The sequence below is a fragment of the Cynocephalus volans genome, chromosome 2 (genome assembly GCF_027409185.1).
Source record: "Cynocephalus volans isolate mCynVol1 chromosome 2, mCynVol1.pri, whole genome shotgun sequence".
Classification (NCBI taxonomy): domain Eukaryota; kingdom Metazoa; phylum Chordata; class Mammalia; order Dermoptera; family Cynocephalidae; genus Cynocephalus; species Cynocephalus volans.
Genome location: NC_084461.1, coordinates 149,108,047 through 149,122,273, shown reverse-complemented (window position 1 = coordinate 149,122,273; position 14,227 = coordinate 149,108,047). Strand labels below are relative to the sequence as shown.

The following is a 14,227-nucleotide window of genomic DNA, read 5'->3' as shown; positions in this document are numbered from 1 at the left end:
TAGAGCTTACATTCTAGAACAACTTCAGCTTTTTCCTTTTAGGGTGGTAGGAGGCCAATGGAGGGTTTTTAGAGACTGATTGCTCTGATCAATAGTTATAAAAGATGAGACCAGAGCCTTTTTAAATAATATTAGGGAAGCTTCTTGTCTGGTGTGTTTACTAAACCTAGTTCCTAGGAGGGCCCTCTGGGCAGGCAGGGGCTTTCATGGCTTGCTGGTTGAAGATAAGCAGATTATGAATTCTGCCAAGTTCCTTTCCCCTCCTGTATACCAAGCCTAAAATTGTGGTTTTCAAGTTCCAAAGGAGTATGTTTTGAATGTCTTTGGTATGGGAGGAAGGCTATAGAGGGGAAATGAAAAATGAATAGAAAGGGATAAAGTATCACCCTTAAAGGATAAGTTATCACTATCACCACTGATATGTTGCACATCCCAGCCCCCATCTTCTCAGAGCTGTTTTAAAGTGGCATTCCCAACAGGAACAGTAACAAGGCCAGGCCAGGGAAAGGCAGGGACCATGCATGTCCTCGCAGGTGGGCCTTTCTGGGAATTCTTGGAGGGATATGAATGCCAGTGCCCACTAGCCACACAAGGGCAGGGCCAGCTCTGCCTGTCCACTGCTGCAGCCCCTTGACATGTGGCACATAGTAGGTGCTCAATAAATGTTGGCTGAATACAACATTATAGCCTGCCTTTGGCAGAATGATGTATCTCTCTGAAGACAGGGTTTTTTTTGGGGGAATGTTAATCCTCTCGCAATAATTTCTGAGAACAGGGAGAAACAGTTGTGAACCTGACATCCTGATCTCCTATCTTCAACATGATTTTCCCTGATACACATAAAAGTGTGTGTTCCCAGTAAGAAGGATAACTCACGGCTTTGTAGTGTTTGGCCACTTTTTCCTTTTATTTAACATGTGTTTCTAGCTGGGGTTGTGTACACAGCTGTAAATCTGCAACAATTCAACACAGGGGCACAGCCACTAAACCTCTGGAGGTGCCACCCTGCTCAGTCGCTCCTGGCCTGCAAGAGCCAGTTCTGGAGGAAAAAGTTATGCTCTTGTTGGTAAGTAATGGCTAAAGAAAAGTACAGTTTCTCAAAAGAAGACAATCATGATGTGCAGCTTTGACATGGCCCGCATGACAAGGGGTATCTTCATTTGCCCTCTGCTTAGAGAGAGCTTGCCTTTTCTTCCTTTCTCTTTGCTTCTTAACTCACCCTCCAAGATCCACCTTGGGTAGCCTCTCCTCCAGGAAGCTGCCCTAAAATCCCTCACGGGTTATAAGTGGTGGCCTAAGTTTATGCTCCCAAACCTCCTGTACCCAACCCTTTAGTAATAATAACAGCTAGCATCTGTTGAATATGTTATGCAAGGAATGGGGATAAATCTCATAAATGATATATGATATCAGCTCCAAGAACCATACAGGAGCACAGTGCTAGCAGGATGCATGTTGAGCACCCCTCTCCATCCCATGGAGACGCAACTGGATGCAGTGTGCACTGTCCCCCAGGAGAGGTACCCCAAAGCACTGCCACCTCATATATTTATAAGAGGATTGGCAGTGGACAGGAAGCACTTGACTAAGTAGGAAGATCCTGAGCTTTGCAATCTAGATTAGAGTCTTGATGATCAGCTAAAACTCTGTTTGCGGGTCAGGATTGATTTCAGCCAGAGGCCTTGCCATTCTCTCTGGAGGGCCCCCTTGTTGCTAGGCTACCTGCGAGTGAGCTGTAAGGCTTGTAGGCCAGTTAGACTGATAGATTGATCTCCATAGGGTGCTTACTACTTGCTAGGCATTATCTCATTTATTCTCACAACAGCCCAGTGACGTACAGTCCTCATTGTATGGATGGTGAAACTGAATCTAGAGAGACTCCTCTGCAAACACGTCAAACACATCAGCTACCACATAGCAGAGATAAGATTCACACCCAGACCAGGATGAGTGTAGAGCGTCAGTGCTTATCCTCTGCCCTGTATGGCATCTCAACCCCCCACCATCCCCACTTGAAGTAGCCATTATTTCTTAACTTGTCAGGTCCCTACCTTCTTAAAGGTAGAGCCGATGCCTTTCATCTCTGTATCCCCAGTGCAGACATTCAGTGAGTGTTTGATGAGCACCTGAATGGTTTGATTATATATTTCATCTTCCCACAAGGTCAGGCCCTCATCATTGCTGCCTTTTGATCCAACCCAGGAGAAAGGTAGAAGATATTGCTCTGAAGACCAAGTGAGCCATAGTGTTAACCCCATAGAGCCTCAGAATCAAGGTCAGTGAAACTGATGAGTATTTCAAGGCTGCTCCAAGATGCACGAAGGCTGTACCATGAGGCCAGAAAGGATGTTTTAGCTCTCAGTGCCTCACTGCTCTGATTTCTTATTTACTGCACATTCCCATCTAATTGTCTTTAGCCAATAGTTTATCAAATGTCACATTTAGCTCCTTGCCCTCCCAAGATCAATAGGAGGGTCTCATGTGGACTGGTTGTGAAAATACATCAAGTATATCACTAATGTGAGGGTGCAAAGTAGGAATGTGTCTGGCCACAAAAATGACCTCCACTAGAGAGGAACAGACTCACAGTCCCTGGCCATTTCTCTCCAAGCCTGACCTGAACCTTTCACCAGGCAGAGTGTGACTTGGGCAAGTTACTTCAGATCTCTGAATCTCTTGCTATCTCATCCCCAAGGTGGAATAATAAAAGGACTTTCCTCTGAGGGTCATGGTGAGTTTGGACCCACTCATGGTAAGCACTCAGTCAATGTTAGGAGTTTTATGGATACTATTACTGTTATAAAAGCTCGACGTATTGTAAATCCTTCAAGCTAGTAATTCCACTCTATGAATCCATCATAAGTAAATTATTAAAAAATACATGAACATATGCTTGCGAGTGTGTTCACCACAGAATGATTTACAACATTAAAAAAGGGGAATTGGTTAAAAAAGTAGTCTAGACAATGGACTCCTTTTTAATTGTGAGGCATTTAAAATGAGGCATTAAAATGAGGCATCTAAAATTTAGAGTGAGTTTTTAGAAGAATATTCAGGTTTTGAATGTCATTTCCTACCTTTTATTAAGCAAAGAATTGGAGTAAAAGCGATACGTGTGGTATGATCCTGTATTTGTAGAAATGATTACTATGAGTGAACAGACAACTGGAAAATATTCTCAAACATGTTAATGCTTTCTATTTTTCCTATATATTACGTTATAATGAGAAAAACACAAATAAAAGTTATTTCTTTAAAAAAACCAATTAAATTTGTTTTGTTTGTTTGTAGTCTTGCGTTATGGATGTTTTGGAGAACATGACAATAATAGTGTACACCATCTCTATGTGCCAGTATGATTATAAATGTTTTATAAAGATTACCTCATTTATATCTCACAACATTGCTATGAGTGCATAATAGTATCATCATCTCTATTTTACAGATGAAGTAGCTGAGGCACAGAGAGGCTGAGTGACTTGCCTAAGGTCACACAGCTTGGAAGTGCTGGAGGTTGAAATTCAAGGCCAGGCAGTCTGGACTGGTTCGCACGCCTTCTGCTCAAGCTCTTCTGTGTCTGGAATAGCTGTATCAGCATTACGCAGAATGTTTATTCAAACCGTAATTTTAAAATACGAATCTATATTTTTAAACAATCATAATTAAGCCCCACACTGACTTGATTTATATGGTAGGATCTAGTTATCTGAGGATATTTGGAATTAATAAGAGGCCACTTAAAATGAATGCACTTAACAAATGGGACGATGCTTGATTAGGACTTTTTCATGAAAAAGGAAACTCTAGTTATGAAAAACTTCATTTTATATCATATTTAGGAAAATTCAGGTTATATTTGCAAGCATGCCTTATTTGTTAGAATGAACATTGAGTTTTCATACATACACAAAAATGTGACACCAAACATTTCATTCTATCTCAGCTTCATCGATTGCAAAACACATCCTGTTTTCAGAGATGTCAAGAGATGACCATTATGAGCATCTTAGAATCGATGAAATGCATGAGAACAACAACATTACTTCAGCTTGACCAGTGCAACATAATCAAAAAGGGCATTTCTATAAGCATATTGAATGTTTTCATCAAATTTCCCAGGATCTCTTTTTTTTTAAAGTTTTTATAATCACCCTTTTTGAAGTGCTGATCTTGTCACCTTCTTTGTTAATTTTCTCTGCCTCGGTGTTTAACTGTGCTACCTCAGCCAGATCCATATATACCAAGGCTTTCCTCTGACATATTCAAGAAGATCTCCAGCATCACTTTCATGGACTTGATGAAATTCCTGTTTTTGGCAGGAAGTTGTAATTTTACTCCATAAATGATTGCATTTACATTGCATTGCTGGATGCTCCTGGAAATGACTGAGTACTAGAGAGAAGTAAGAGGAGGGTGTCTGACTACTATGTCCAATATATACCAGCTTTGTGACCCTAAACTCTGTCTCAGTTCTTCCATCTGCAAAATAGGGGTGCTGCTTGTAGTACCTACCTCTTAGGGTTGTTGTGAGGATAAAATCAGACAATACATATGAAACAGTTAGTTGTTGGTACATTGCAGACTTCAAGTAATGCTGGCTATATTATTAGGTGTGGGCATTGGCACTAGTGTTAAATGAGGAGGAATCTCTGAGTGGAGAACATTTTTATAAGTGATGAGATGAACGATTAATGCACATTGATGTCTTTTAACAACTTGTGCTTCCCTACGAAGCATTCTTACTGAGAGGGGCTTCAACGAACATTTTAGAAGCCATTAATTTTTGTGAACATCTTGAAATAAAGCTTTTCCTAACATTTCTGTGCATAGATTTGAACTTCCGTAATGGTTATGTATTGGGAAGCTTACAGATCTGCACTGGGCTCTCTTTGAATCCAGGCTGGTGTGTGTCTGCACAGATAAAGTCCTACAATGACTGCACTGGTGGATCCTGTTCAACCCCACCCCAGGCACGGCAGAGGCACATGTTCATGTCAGGACATAAAACTAGGAGTGGAATTTCAAAGGAATGTGCAACATGTCCTGTCATCGTGTTTTTCTGTTTTTTTTTTTTTAAATAAAGAGAATTTTAAAGGTTGGGTGCAACTCTTCTACTTTTATATCTAAGGCAAGGGATGTAAATCATTGTTAGATATTTTAAGTAATTTAACCTTGAAACAATTATTTCCTCTCGCTCCTCTTTCAAGCTTGTGGATCAATTTAATTGGAGAGTATCCACATGCTGCAAGGAAACAATGAAAGAAAACACTGTTGCTTATGCTGCTACTTATCTAGAGTCATTACCATTTTTCTCAAAACTGTGCAAACAAAACAAAATACATAAGCAAATGGAATCTTGAGAATGGCTGAGGTTACAGTCATCATCTACAGCCTCTCAGTGCTTGTGTTTTACTCAAAATAGACTCAACCTTGTCACAGGTTCACTTTTCTTAAAGAGAGAGTGAGACCACAGAAATTAAGAGAAGTCTAAGAATATAAGAACAAATACCTATATTTCAACCACTCAAACAAATAAATATTAAGCTTTTTCATACTTTTTCACTCTGTGTGTGTGTATGTGTGTACATGTGCGTTAGAGATGGGCGGGGAGGGAGGGGAGGACTTGACTTACCTTTAATATTTTATTAAGGCTAAAAATAAGTACTTTTGAAGCCTAATTCTCAGCTCTCTTCTCCTCGCCTATTCCTAGAGGAAACCATCCTCAAAAGTTTACTTTCTCCCTCTCTCTCTGGATATATATCCACATGTATATATGTATATACATATATACATAGATATAAAATCTCTATATATATATGTTTATGTGTACGTGTGTATATACATATATACACATATATACATATATTCACATACATACATATATACACACAAACATACACATAAACATAGAGATTAACATCATAATAAATGTGGATTTGAACTATAAACTATATGCTAATAAAATTGTCACTTTTATCTGTTTTATCTATGGGGTTCTTCATAAGATTTCACTTAAAGATAAAAGTCCATTGTTTAGAAAATTTTTGCAATCTCCTGAATTACTGCACCCCCAAGACTCTCCTGAGTGTAAATATGTGATTTGGTGCTGCCCCTCTTCCTCATCCCTGTCTTCTCTGCTTCTGTCTTTCTCTCTGAGTTCCATGAGCTCAAGCATTGCCCTTCTTGAAAAGCAGTCACAGTGTCCACCCTATGCACCTTCCCCCTCCCAAAACTAGCTGTCTTGTCAGACTCAAGTTCCCATGAGACTTCTCTTTGCTCAGCTTGGTAGCTGTCCAGGAGGATGCCCACTGACTTAGATGGCAATTTCAGCTCCTGTCAGGATGCTACCAGACAGATAATCAGACGGGGTCTCTTGAGAAAGTCCTTTCCAAAAGCACTTTCAGTCCAAAACAGAAGCAGCCAAGGTTCTCCTGGTTTCACACAATCTTTCTCTATACCTCAAGCTCTTTTAGAAAGGAAGGTTCTGAAAAAACATCACCATAAAAATACACCTTCCTGAAAAATGAAATGAAACATCTTATTAGAGTCTTCTACAAAGTGTTCTGTGATGTGCTATACATGCTGAGAGCCACACCGTGGCATTGCCTCCACATTTCAGCTCCATGTGAAAAGTGAGGCCCAGGAGGGCCTATCTGAATGGTCAATGGGTACTGGGAGGGTAGAGAGAAAGTGGCAAGGTGACACAGGCCTTCAGGACAGCCGGGTGCCCCAGTACCTCAAACCCAGTTAGTTCCACCACTAATTGAAACTGTGTGTGGGTTGACTTACCTGAGCAAGAAAAAGGGGGAGAAGAAAAGAGAGAGCTCAGTTTCAAATAAGGCTTTGAAATGGAAAGGGATAAACCCGAGCTGGCAAAAGCTAACACAACTAATCACCATCTATAAATGTGCTTTTAAAAACTGTCATTAGGAAAATTCTGCTGATGAGTACTAACAGGAATATTTGCTCAGCTCATTTTTTCTTGGTCCACACATGCCTAATCTGCCATATTTGCATTTATTTGTTATGATCATGGGGCAGTTTGTGGTCTCTTAAATAGCTCCCTTCTACTGGCTAATGTGTTTAATGTGTGGCTAGTTTTGCTTCCCATCCCATAGATACATCTCAGCATAAAACATTAGGTGTTGACAGCATCTGCATCTACTCTGCCATTCAATCCCTAGTACCTGCCTTTAGTCAACCCGCTGGAGCTGTAAGCCTGCCCTCCACTTCTAAGTTGCCTCTGGAAGTCACTGAGCTCATGGCTCCATCAGTCTGAGTGATGAAACAGGCATTTTTAATATTTGCTAAACAGGATTGTGGAGAAGGTGAAGTCCCAGCAGGGCTCCCAAGCAGTAACGTCATCTTGTTGTCTCAGGTTAATCATGTACCTAATCTGCCAATTATTGACTTGTTCTCACAAAGGATTTTACTTGGTTTGACATATCAGTAGCACTCAGTGATGAACTGTCAAGCAAACTTGCGCACTGCCTTAACCACCCAAGATTCTGACTTCCAGCAATAGCCTCTGAGATTTCTTTTGATGCCTAGCCAGGTCAGATTATTATTCTTTTTTTGGTTTGATCTATTTCCTTTCTAGAACCGAGTTTGAACAAATCTGACACAGTTGTAGGATTTCAAATATTTGGCAAGATGCACTAGGTTTCCACTGCACACACACTATCTCCATAAGAATTCTAGTTGGTAGCTGAAGAATGGCTTAGATTGACTTTCCTTTTTGGGGGGAGGGGTGTTTGTGCCTTAAAAAATGCAATGCAGGGTGTCAAAAATGCTGCATATAAAAACCAATATAATATCTAACTTTCAAACTGGCAAAGCTTAAAAAATGACAATATCCAATTTTTGCAAAGGTTACATAAATAAAACGGGCACTAACAGTGCTGCTGGTGGGTAGGGGTATAATTGGTGCATACTTTCAGAAGGACAACTTGGCAATATGTGTAAAATCTATACGGGTTTATTTTCAGGAAAAAGATTAAGGATGCGTACAAAGACTAGCCACTATGACGGGTATCATAACATTTTATGTGTAAGTCATTAGGACTTTTCATTGACACCTCTGGAACTCTTCCAGGGACAACATTGAGTGGTGTTTTCCTGCCCCACTAAAGTCAGGATGTGACTTGCTTTGGTTGATATGAGAAGGGCTTAAATGACATGTGTCACTTCCAAGCAGAACTCTTTAGGAACTGGTGCACAACTCTCCACCTCTTCATTTCTTTGCTGCAGTGAACTGGTTGCGTTTCTGGTAGTGGAAGCTCCGCAGGTCTGTATCCTTGAATGAGGTTGACATTGAGCAAAGTCCTCATTAACTCAAGATGAACATGGGAAGTAGGGTGTCCCACCCTCAGCACTGTGGACATTTGGGGCTGGATAATTCTTTGTTGGATTTTCCTGTGCATTTTAGGGTGTTTAGCAGCATTCCTGGCCTCTACTCACTAGATACTAGCAGCAACCTCCTCCAAGTTGTGACAACCAAAATACTTCCACGCAATGCCAAATGTTCCCAGGTGGCAGTGGGGGTGGGGCAAAGTCACCCTGGTTGAGAACCACTGATATAGAGTCAACAAGATAATAGTCTTTGCTGTTTTAAGCCACTAAGTTTGTGAGGTTTTTTTTTTTTTTTTTTTTTAACTGCAATCGATACGTTTGTTACAGCAAAAACAATACATAAACATTTAGCAAAGGGGACTGCTTCAAATTATGGGTGTTTTTTTACCTTCTTTCTTTTCTTTCTCTGTGGTTTCTAAATATTTTTTGCAATACAAATGTGGTTTGTCCTTTAGTAAGAAGAAAAAACTAGAAAATTAATCTTATTTAAAAAATATATATTTGCATAATTGCCTATCTATATACAGTATTTGCTAGGGCTACACAGAATTTCTTAAGTATAATGAAACACTTGTAAATCATTTCTTTCTATTATGCTTTAGTTTACCAAGTGTTTTCCCATCCTACCTTTGTTGTTGCTGTTGTGTAATTTCAACAACATTGTGAGGCAGGTAACACAGGTAGAAAAGGAAACTGAAGCTCAGAAAAGTTGAGGGACATGCCCAAGGTCACCTGGTTAATGTGTGGCAGGGCCTATATTCTGGAGTTCTCTTTCCAATTCTAGGACTTTCTCTCCTATACCATGTTGCCTCTGTATCTCTGTAAAAAGCCAGTTTCAAAAAGTCAGCTGGGACAGACTTTGATTCTTGGGAAATTTAAGCAGGTAAGAAAGGATTCTCCTCTGTATTTAATATCCTTGGACAAGGATACTAAACCTTGTAGGCTCTTGGTCAGAGCATGATACTCAATAAAATTTAAACACAGCCATTTCATGCAACACAGCCAATAGAATTTCATATTCTTCCCCCCCCCCACCTCTTTCTCTCTCTCTTTCTCCAGCTCAGATGAGTCACCTTGGCTAGACTGCCAATTCCCACAGAACTTATGTTCCTTGATAGGATATACCCGTAGAAATGAGAAATTCTATAATGATTTGAGACATAAGTTAAGTCACCTATCCCTGCAAAGAGCTAAGTGCTGTCTCCTTGAGGAAATGTAGCTTATCAAATGGACACGAACGTATGTAATGACAGGGAGTGAATGTGAGTATGTGTAAGAAGTATTTTTCTTTCTTTCTTTTTCTAACCTGTCCCCTTACAATTGTACCTGTCTTGTGCATTTCTAAGCATCTGCACTGTATATTGCTTACTCAACCCCCCAATACACACTGAAATCCCAAATTGGCAGCTGGACTGAAACCCCAGCACACATCAGCCCATGCCTATTCATTTCCCTTTCCTTGAAATACGTGATGGAGCTCTCCCTGGAGTGGAGCTATTTTGAGAGGACGATCACTAGAACAATCATAGGCTTGGCAGGAGATGGACAGTGCGGTGTAGCCACAAAAGAAGAAAAGACGTTGTCATTGAGGATTTGAGTACTGAATGTCAAAACAGCGGGGAAACTGGGTAGAGCATGTTTCTGTCTGCTGTCCACTATCACTCAGCTGCAGAGAGTTACCTTCTTGACTTGCCATGATCATTGGCTTTTCCATGCTTCTGGTTGTCCAGAGCATTCAAGGGAAGGGGGATAGCATTGTTTTGAAACAATGTGGGGAAGAAGCATTTTTCCCAGCCAAGCTCCTTGCATCCAACTGGCTGAGAGAAAAGTTATGCTCAGGTGTGCCCAGAGGCGTGTTCATACTTACCCGAATAATGCTAATATGCAGATTTCACCACTGTAAATCCTCCCTCATGCTACAGTAGAATCAGTGGAGCCTGAAGGTCAAAGACACCACCTCACAGTTTGCATAATTTCCCAGAGCAGCATCCTGCCTCCTGGCCAGAAGCTGCAGAAATGCCTCAGGGACTCCTTTCAGCTGAATTCTTTCTTTCTCTTGATGAGAATCTCTTTGAAGAGCAGATGTGATTTCTGTATCAGGAATTCTGCTTGGTCAGGGGCTATGTTAACTGATCTCTAGATAATCAGTGCCTAGCCCAATAAATATTTTTCTGGATGGATGGATGGAGGGGGGGCTCATTGATTACCACTTTACATATTGGTCCCTATAGAGTGGGCTGTGTATGGTCATAAAAACCTACACAGCCCTCCCTGTTCAAAAAAGAAATAGCCCTTTTAGTGCTTACATCAATCATTTCAGGCTGCAAAGATAGGATTGCAAATAAGTTTCATCTTGAGAGCCACTGCTAGTCGATTGGTAGTGGCTGCCCTCAGAGTTATGCTGGAGGCATTTGTGCACAGAGCTCAGTGAGAAGAATGCTGTCATCCATTAGCAATGTCTGCCATGAGCTAAAGACAAGGAAATGGTGGCCTGACTACCTAAAAAAGGTTTTAATGCTTTGAATCCTTCCAATGGAATTTTCTAGATGAATACCTTTCCAACACATTTCAAAGTCAGTTTTGACTGGATAGATGGGTGTCTTCCTTCCACTGGTGTTTTTCCCAATGTGCTTTATGTGTTTGCTGGTTTTGAGGGCAAATGAGGCAGGAAAACCCCACTTGGTTTTTCTTACACAATTCTTATGGGAAAAGAGAGCCAAGCTAGATAGGTGTTAATTCACGCCAGTGGTATATATAATAAAACTTCTACCAGGACAAATTAAAGGAGGGATGAGAGGAAAAATAACAAGATCCATAATATTATCCAATCTCTTCACTGCTGACACTGAGAATAATCTCACTTTCGCAGTGCCAAGAATTTCCCAGGGAACTCGGTATGGGAAACCACAGAGAAATAGCTGCTGAATTTTGGTTCATGTTGTATCACTCTTTTCATATACAGGGGATGTTCCCAAGTGATATTTTAACAAGTTAATCTAATAACCAGAACACACGAACAGAAAGTACCCAGGATTAAACTCCAGGTCTAGCAAAGTTGGCTTCATGAGGTAGGGGTGTTACCTTGTTTTTTTTTTGTTTTTGTTTTTGTTCTTTAGCTGTAATTCATATGACATAAATTTCACTATTTGACAATTTAGTACATTCACTATGTTGTACAAACCTTCACAGCTATCTAATTTCAGAGCATTTTTATAACCACAAAAAGAAACACCGTTCCTATTAGCAGTCACTCAATTCCTAGCTCCTGTCAACCAGTCATCTATTTTCTGTCTGTATGGATTTGCCTGTTATGGACAGTTCATATAAATGGTCTCGTACAATATGCGGCCTTTTGTATCTGGCTTCTTTCACTTAGTATGGTGTTTTCAAGGTATATCCATGTTGTAGCATGTAACAATACCTCATTCCTTTCTACATCTGAACAATATTCCATTGTACGAATATATCACATTTTATTTATCTATGCATCAATTGGACATTTGGGTCATTTCCTTTTTTTTTTTCTATTATGAATGATTCCACAATGAACATTGGTGTATAAGTTTTTATGAGAAAATAACGTTTTCAGTTCTCTTTGGGCATATACCTAGAAGTGGAATTGCTGGGACATATGGCAATTCTATGTTTAACTTTTTGAAGAATGGTCCAACTCTTTTCCAGCATGGCTACACCATTTTATGTTCCCAATTTCTCCACATCCTCACCAACACTTGTTATTGCCTGTCTTTGAATTATAGGTACCCTAGTGGGTGTGAAGTGGTGTGTGTGTGTGTAAACATTTAAATACTTGTTTACATCAAGCATGGTCATACCTGAGCATGAGATGGTGGAAGTCCTCTTCTTATGTAAACACCAAAGAGAGCATCCTTCCCGAGGGAGATGTTGAACTTTAAGAACTGGGGCTGACTGATGTGAATCTGTGACCTCCAAAACACCCCTGGTGGCACTTCCTGTGTCACCCGCCGACCAACTTCTGCTTCACCACTGTCTATGCTGCTGTTTTTCAACGACCAGGGCACTGGAAGACAGGAGCAGACATCAAGTCAGTGACATTTGTTTACATTAGCTGGCTCTACACTTCTGTTAAATTATATGCCAGAATTTGCTTTTGTTTTTGTTTTAATATTAAGATTAAACTCATGGCAAGTTTCTCTTTGAGTCACAGCTAAAACATTTAGGTTTTAAATAACAAAGCTATAAATCTCGTACCCCAGGTTATCTGAAATCTTGGCATAATGCTTTCTAAAAATTCTGTGATTACTCTTTACTGATCAAATATAACCAGAGCTGGGGTCTGATAAGTACATGTAAAGCTTCCAACCACCACAAGAGCAACTGGGATGTAAGAATTACAGGGGGAGGGGAGGGTGATGTTAATTTGGCACCAGATTTAATTTTTGCGGCTTCTCGTTATTCTTCCCAGACACAAACAAATCCAATACACTCTGACATTTTGAATGAGAATAAATCCAGAATAAGTAAAACAACTCAGCAGTAAATGAGGACTTGATCTGAGGGTGACCTAGTACTGGAGTTGACTCCTTCCTTGAGTTAGAGGGAGGGGTCTAAGAATCATGGAGAAACCACACCTCTCTCTCAGTGACATTAACACATCTCTGTTGCATTATTTGAACTTGCTTATATTAAAAATGTTGGTTTCCCACACTCAACATCTTTCAGAACTTTAATAATAGAAGTTCTAGAAATACCTATTTTTAAAGAGTAACAGGTTGATTAATGAATACAGAGTTGCAGCTAGACAGGAAGAGTAAGTTCTAGTATTCTGTAGTAGTGCTAGGTGTCTATAATTAACAAGAATTTATTGCATACTTTCAAAAGGCTAGAAGAGAGGAGTTCAAATTTTTTTTTTTTTTTTTGTGACCGGTAAGGGGATTGCAACCCTTGGCTTGGTGTCGCCCGCACCACGCCCAGCCAGTGAGCGCACCGGCCATCCCTATATAGGATCCAAACCTGCGTCCGCGGTGCTCCTAGCGCCGCACTCTCCCGAGTGACCCACGGGTTCAGCCCTCAAATGTTTTCATCACAAAGAAATGATAAATGTTTACCTGACGATCATCACAGTGTCTGCATGTATCAAAATATTACTCTGTACCCCATAAATATGTACAATGATTACATGTCAATTAAAAAATAAAATTAAAAAATGTTTTAAAACACATAAAGAGTATTTCTTAATAACAGTGAACCAGCCAGCACTTTCTATACCTCCAGGGGTGGTTTCCTTTGCAACCATGGATTTAAGGAAAAGCTGGGGGTTATGAGTAGTTGCCCAAGCAAAAAGCAAGTTATATTAATTTCTCAGAGCTTTATTTTCCTTGTCTCTAAAGTGGGAGAAAGCCTAGTTGGAACCTCATTGTATAGAGATCACTTGTGATTCCTTCAAATGGATTCTGAATTTGGTAGGAAATATAAACTCACATCTTATCATCCTCCTATCTTCTTAAGAACTTCTAAAAAAACTAAAACCAAACACAGAAAAGACTGAGGTCATTTTTGTTTAGAGGGTCTTCTCACTTCTGGGACGAATGATCACACTGGTGGCCCTGTAGATCTGAAAACTTCTTCAGCCTAATGGGAAAAGGATAGGAAACAACCTCCCCCCTGCAGTCTGCAATGGACGAACTCTTTGGAAAATATTTATTCATATTTGGCTACTACACATTGCAAAGAGTTTGGACGGTCAAGAGAAACTATAAAAAAAATGCTGAAGACTGGAATGAAAGGTGAGTGAACCGACTCAGCAGAGCTGTCTCTGCTACTAACTACTGCATCAGGACTAGACTCATGCATGGTCTTGGTCCCAGTCTCCCCATCTGTAAAATGAAGAGGTGAC

The 14,227-nt window shown here is 40.2% G+C and overlaps 1 protein-coding gene across 3 annotated transcripts in view; it reads right to left on the bottom strand.

The window, feature by feature from the left end:
• The window catches only part of TENM2 (teneurin transmembrane protein 2), an 890,342-nt gene that overhangs the window by 166,323 nt on the left and 709,792 nt on the right, over nt 1-14,227 (bottom strand). For all 3 annotated transcript variants that reach the window (XM_063084119.1, XM_063084126.1, XM_063084134.1), the window contains one exon: nt 12,186-12,391. In XM_063084119.1, the coding sequence (XP_062940189.1) occupies nt 12,186-12,391 (206 nt within the window). The remainder of the gene's footprint in view (nt 1-12,185; nt 12,392-14,227) is intronic.